This window comes from Solanum lycopersicum, chromosome 11, assembly GCF_036512215.1.
Source record: "Solanum lycopersicum chromosome 11, SLM_r2.1".
NCBI classification, from domain to species: Eukaryota; Viridiplantae; Streptophyta; class Magnoliopsida; order Solanales; family Solanaceae; genus Solanum; species Solanum lycopersicum.
Window position 1 is genome coordinate 2,155,773 of NC_090810.1, and position 6,810 is coordinate 2,162,582.

At 39.1% G+C, this 6,810-nt stretch overlaps 1 protein-coding gene across 1 annotated transcript; it reads right to left on the reverse strand.

Moving 5' to 3' along the window:
* Positions 1-148: 148 nt before the first annotated feature.
* On the reverse strand, positions 149-6,810 carry LOC101245604 (uncharacterized). The gene is made up of 5 exons (XM_010314230.4): positions 6,128-6,810; positions 2,719-3,430; positions 1,479-1,848; positions 519-895; positions 149-420 (listed from the first exon to the last, which is right to left on the reverse strand). The coding sequence occupies exons 1-4, from the start codon at positions 6,411-6,413 to the stop codon at positions 848-850; spliced, it is 1,416 nt and encodes a 471-aa protein (XP_010312532.1). The 5' UTR covers positions 6,414-6,810; the 3' UTR covers positions 149-420; positions 519-847.

A 6,810-nucleotide genomic window follows, 5' to 3' on the forward strand; every position in this document is an offset into this window, starting at 1 on the left:
ATGTTACGCCCAGCTCACTGTAATGACCAAATGTGACCACCATGTTTCAAGTTGGTAATCACACTTGTCAAAATCCATGCTGTTTTAGAGTAAAACACTGGGATAAATTGCCAGTTACGATCATTTTGGTAACGAGAAATGAAAAGAGTTGTGAACAAAACGCTTCAGCTACAAATAAGTTGGCGAAAGACCAAATCAGTTGAATATCGTCTGAACAAAATGAAAAGGGGAAACACTTTTACGTTTAAATACATAATTTGCAGAGTCTCTCCTGGAGATTTGCTTTTGCCATAGGAGAACAGAGCTCTTTGTTATCACCGTCAGTCTAGCACCAAAGCTACCTTAGGCTGCATGTCCTGTCAACAAATTTACTCTGAAATCTCTAACTGAGTTCCATTTCTGCTTGGAGCTTTGATGAGGCTGTGAAATAAATCAAGCAGTAGTTTGTTACAATACTTCACACGTAGAAACAGGGAAAGCTTAAAGAAGGCAAAAAATAGTGGAAAATGAGAATAAACCTAAAACAGATCAAACTTCTTAGTTTCCGGCTCTGAACTCTTGCTGATTTAATTTGTCGTCATCATCGCCGTCATAGTCATCATAGCTTTTGAGTGCTCATCCATGCAATGGAACTGCCAAGGAATATGAGCATCCTCAGAGCAATGCAGGAGGCTCTGTGAAACTGAGACTGGTGGGTGGATGCGGAAAATACTGCAAGCTGAACAATCCACTCCACCAAGTCTCAGTTGTTCATGCCTGCACCCTACCAATTGCAACATTTTGCCGCTCAGCATCCCCCTCAAGATGCTGAATGTATGTGGCAGGATGCAGGCATGGCCCGTGCCCCTCACCGGGGCCGGGCTAATCCAAAACCATCAGGTTGCAGCGCATGAGACTGGAAAACCATGAACAGACGGAGCAATCAAATGATGAAGCAAACCATAAAGTGGAAATAATAAACCAGGATGTCAAGCACAACTACTAACGGATAATTATAAAATCTCATGTGGAAGAAAAGAGACCCCCTCTCTACTCTACAAGCTAAAATTCCTCAAAACACATGCCCCACGCAAGATAACTAAGCATAACAAGATTCCATAGCTTCAAGAAACATTCTATCAGAAGGCAAGTGTAACGGCCAATTGTCACTGGATTCTCTTTGCGTATCTGCATCGGTTAACCCTTTGTCTAGTAACCAAGCACTTAAATATGAAGGAGGATCCCAGCATGCTCTTTACTAGAAATATTTCCCCCTAACTGAACTTTGCTTCAGAAGCTTAAACTATTATCATCTCTCACTGTGTGAAGTTTGAGTAATGTTAACATGTTAGTTAGGCCAAACAGTAGTTATGAACAGGTTTTCACACATGAAATATGAGTTTGTACAAACTCTCTCTTAAATCTGTCTAGGTCTCCGGGGGTTTCATTAATAACAAGCCCAAATTATTGAAGAGTGAAGTTCAATAAGTTTGCCATACCTGTGAGAAGGGTTGGTGAACCTGCTCATGAGGATGGATAAAAGTCATTCCAGGACGCTGACAAGGATACTGGGTTGAATGTAAATATATAGCTGAGTTTGAGCGTGCACTAACATGATTGTGACTAAAAGGGGGAGGCATCATGCTCTCTGCTGGACCATAACCAATACCTGGAGTCGTTGGTGTTGTCCAAGGCCCAGGTAAATGTTGAGGAAGTGGACGAGGTTGGTTTTCAGCAGAAATGGGAGACCTAAGAGCAGATCCAAGCTGGGGAAACTCAGTATTATAGTTTATTGCAGGAGCATACATGGGTTGAATTGTGTATGGGCCACCAGCGAATCCAAACCCAGGATCAAACCTTTGCATGTACCTACAAATTAAAAGACTAAGTTTCAAGAAAAACGACATGAACATTGTATTGAAAATATCCACGAGCATGAAGATATGAAATTGAGGGGGACACAACAGAAGATGGTTGTATTATATTTGCACATAATTATGTAAAGCATAAACTCGAACCTCACATTTCGTACAGTCGTACTAAAAGCTTTTGAGGGAAATGACAAAACACACTCTCATATATACAATTGAAGTAGCATCAAATATCAATAGGACGTCAACAAAATAGTTTAAACAACCTGCAGTAGTGTGCAGTGGAGACGGAAGAAGCAAGAGAAGAAACACGGACAATAAAAGAAACTGACAAACGTTGCCATCTAAAAAATAAATATAAAATAAAGAAAACCGACTAGTGGCTCCAAACCACCTTAACATCAATAAGCATACTATAATCCAAACCTCTAGTTCTATCCAATCCAATCCCCCCCCCCCCCCAAAAAAAAAAATAATTAAAAAAGGAACCTACACAATAAGCAAAGGTTACATAGGTGGTAAGCATCAGATGTCGGACATGCAATAGAAAGAGAGAATCACAGATCCCCACATATACTTCAGATCACTCACTGTAACACTAATCATTCTAGAACAACCATGAACACAGGCAAGCCTTTATCCAGACTGGTCAGTAAATCTCAATTGGAGTGGAGCTTTTGTAGAAATAATCAATTTGAACATTTTGTATACTGAGTATAAGAGTGATTTTATTACCACAAAGAAGAGAGAAGTACCATGTTAAAAGGGATACCACTTGATAGAACCACCAACATGCACACAAAACACAAACTAAGGGGAAGGGTCACTTTACACTATATTCATAAAATAGCAGAGGACTAAGAAAGACCTGTCGTAATTCCTGTCATAATCAGGGTCCTTCCTGTCAATTTCCCGATCGCGAAAGATAGCAACTTTATTATAAGATTTAGACCTACCAACTGGCTCCTTTTCTGTCCTACTTCTAGCCGACCTACTGCTACTTGTTGAAGAATCAATCAGACTCCGCCCAGTATTCAAATCAGAGCCGCCAGCTGGACTGGCTTTTTCTTCCAACTGTGGTATGCCTATAGGACCATACTGGTAAGTATCTTGTGACCTTGATTCAGTTTCAGGTTTTACATTGGAGCTTCCACTTAAACTATTAGAGTTAAATATACGTGCTCGAGCCCTATTATATTCCTCCTTCCTTTCCTCAACACTTTTAGCAGAATTTCCCTTTGATGAGTTTGAATTCAAACCACTTGCTAACTGTGAACCTTTCTGTGGCCTCTGCTTTATCGCAACCTTAACCACACCAGTATCTCCTTGAGGCAAATTCACCGGAATGTCAGCCAGGCGAATCAACGGCATCCGACATTCAGAAGTCTTGCGCACAATAATTCTGGAACCCGAGCCATCCGGTAAACTATTGTCCAACAGAACCATTGATTGTAATGAATAGTGCTGTGCCACGCGGTGAGCAGCCAGTCGCAAATAGGAGGTAGGCAGCTGTTGGAATTCCATCTGTTGTCGACCAGGATCCCTAATGAACTTCTCAACATCTTGCTCCATCCTCAGAACTGAGAAAAGCAAATGATAAGTCACAATACGCATGATAAAAATAATCAATCAGACTAACAAAGACTGACCCACCACCCACCCACAAAAAGATAAAGACAAAAAGAGAAGGGGAAGGGAATGAAATGCATACAGAGCAATATTTTAGGGGAATCTAGCCATCTCAAAATAACACATGGATGAAATAACATTGTTAAAAAATAATGCACATCCAGATTAAGAATAGAAAAGGCGGCACCTAAAGGTAACTGAAGCATTATACTGTGAATATTTTTTATAAGTCATCATACAACTTGTATGCAATGACCAGAAACCTACCACAGGATAATACCTGAAGAGTAAATACTACATATCTGAGAATATATAATAGAGAACATAGTGTTTTCCGATTGAAAAGGTTCAAGGTTTCTAAATATCTTTCTTTCTTTTAGCAATGTGGAAAAGATTCATGTTATACTTCTCGGGCAAAATGGAAAAAACATCCTGCAAAAACTTGCCCGTTTCTTCTCTTTTTGATAACTCAGCGAAGACTTCAAAGATCAGAGAAAGAGTGGGGTTGCACACAGCTGTTGATGTAAAACTCAGTTCCCTAGGGAATCATAGAAGTCTATAAGAACCTATCAACATCAATAGGTGAGCAAAAATTGTGTTTGTATTTCTTTTAACTACACACTCTGATTGCCCTCAAAATATTTGATTCCAGAATTCCATTCCCTACAGACTACCCACCAGCTACAAGCGCGAATGATTTTGCTTCTTTCTGAAGCCTTCTGATCCAGAATTGTAACAACTTAATGGCAAGTCTTTGGAATGATCCATTCAAGTTCAAAAATAGTCAAATACAGATTCCAACCTTCCGGCTGAAAGCAGAACGCAAAAAGATACAATTTATATCCCCAGATTCCTCTTCACATAAAGGACATCTGCTGCAAATAGAGTGTCCTTTCTGCAAGTTGTTTAGGATTAAATATAGGCCTTGAACAAGTGATCAGCAACCCTAAATAAAGCTGAAATTTCCAATTTCTTTTGTGGGGATAAAAAGGTCGAGAAACACTGAGATGCTAGCCACTTGTAGTAGGATTTCATTGTGAATTACTCCTTACTCCGTCCTTTCCAGCCTGTAGAGTCTGCACTTTTGTGTTAGTTCAGGAGCTGACTATTAACAACTGCGGTAGTAGACTTATCCAAAATAAAAAGCAGCAGCAGTAAAGTCATTCATCCCATAACCCAATTATCACAAATCCTTCTGAAGGTTATATGCCATCCTTATCTAAAGTCTGCAATTGTGGCCCTAGTATCCCTAGCAAAGCTGAGCAGCTCAGGATGCTCTTCTAGGGAGGGTAGGATGTATTCCAACTTTATTCCTACCTTTGTGGGTAGAGAGATTGTTTCTAATAGTTTATTCTCCTCCTATTATTATTATTTATCTTTTGCGATAGATGGTGGTAGTGTTTATTAGTATCACACATAAACAGTGTGTCATTTGAGATAGAATGAGAAATGTCCTCCACATTGTGATTTCTTCTCCCTCACAGAGAAGTTCTTAAATCAGTTAATCAACCTGGACATTCCTCAGCATTCTGCAAGGGATCACCTTAGCTGAGGCCCTTTTTTTTTGGAAAGCATCTCGTTGGCGAGCCATATTTCAAACTGACATTCTATTTGTAGAGATGCACAAACAAAATCTAGTTGATCCCTTTTTATTCAAATCCCAAGTATTCCAATAGATGGTTAGGCACATCCACTTAATGATCAGATACTTCCTCAATGTCAAGCTTAGACAACAAGACAGCCCTATTTTGGCATCCAGGCATTATTCTAAATTCTACTATGATTGCATTTTAGAGTTGCTTGCTTTGATGAAAGCTAACCGGATGTCAGGAACTAGCTTCCCAGTTACCTTCTTCGCCTTTTAGCAAGGATATTAGTAGAGTCTACCTGCCAAGCTCACTGGCATGTACACATATTTCCTTAGCTTCAATCTCCTTTTAAATACAAGTAACATGACATTAAAAAAGCACTTCCCAAGATTGAATCTTGGTGGAAGGGATTGATAGATTACTCCTTCATTATACCCCACTAATAAAATGACATGGTGGTAAGCAATGACACATGCCTTATCCTCTAAGTATTTAATCTGTTTGGACCGTATTCTTTCTCCTCAACAATTATTCTCTTCTGTATGTAGTCAAAAGAGATCAATAATAACATACAGTAGATTGTTTTTACATTTCAGCAATCTGAGATAACATCCAATCAGAAATTGTAGACATCCAAAAGAGACATCATGTAATGAATCTGCCCCAACCAAACATGAAACTTAGTGCAATTCACAAAGCAAAGACTACTGCACACTGATTATAAAAGAATTTACCATTTAAACCACAGTTGGCCTTTCAGGTTTTAACCAAATGTGTGATCAGCCACACTGAACCACAACACTTGTCTTGTCCTCTTATTAAGGCTTTATACTAACACTGCATTCATTTGGGAATTCGGATCATCCAGCCAACACCAAACAGTTTACAATTCAGCTGTAACTAATTGATTGACACAGCTAACAGCAATGTGACTGTGACTATACAAGCACAGTAAGAATTATACATACCAGAACAAAACAAAAATCAACTAACAAATCCTATCACTGATGCAAATTAGCATAAAAATCAGAACTTTCATTATAAAAAGCGGAAACTAACCGGAAAGACGCTCTCGAGGGTTTTGTAAAGCCTCACGGAGAAACTGATCCACAGTGTTAACAACATCCTCCGACACACTCCCGGAAACAGCAGCTGAACCAGCACCAGCCAAAGCCGATGAATCAGGCAGCTCAGATTGATTATCATTCACAGAAGAAGATGAAGAATCAGCATCCTTCTTCGAAGAAGAAAGTATGAGCCGTCTCATACTAGCATCCAAGTCAGCCACCTCCCATGACTCCGGTGGGGCTCCGAGATCATCAGCAACAGACACAGAGCCCTCCATGGGTTCAATTTTTTAGCCCAACAAAAAAAAAATCAAAAAAAATCAAAAAAAAATCTAGGATTTAGACATGAAAGGAATCATCAAATCCAGCTGTAAATCAAGATTATAGAGAAGCTAGATTCGAAGATTTCGAAAATTTTCATAGCGATTGAGAGAATCTAAAAGAGGAGGAAAACGGTTCTAGGGTTTCGAGAGAATGTGAGAGACGGGATACAGAAAAGAGGGGTTTGACAATATTATAATTTTGCTTTGCTTCGAGGGCATGCATGGTACTAATATCACGTATAGTCGAATAAGAAATAAATTATTTATATGTAATAAATTTTAATTTTTATTAGACGAATCGAAAATAACAAGAATCCATGGTTAATACTAAGGGCGAAGTCAATTTTATGTT

Bases quoted from the DNA above. Each gene is read 5' to 3' on its own strand.
- LOC101245604 (XM_010314230.4), bottom strand. From the start codon at position 6,413: ATGGAGGGCTCTGTGTCTGTTGCTGATGATCTCGGAGCCCCACCGGAG. The intron at 3,431-6,127 runs GTTAGTTTCCGC...TGCTTTTCTCAG, and splicing joins CCCTCGAGAGCGTCTTTCCG to TTCTGAGGATGGAGCAAGAT. The intron at 896-1,478 runs GTATGGCAAACT...ATGGTTTTCCAG, and splicing joins TTCACCAACCCTTCTCACAG to TCTCATGCGCTGCAACCTGA.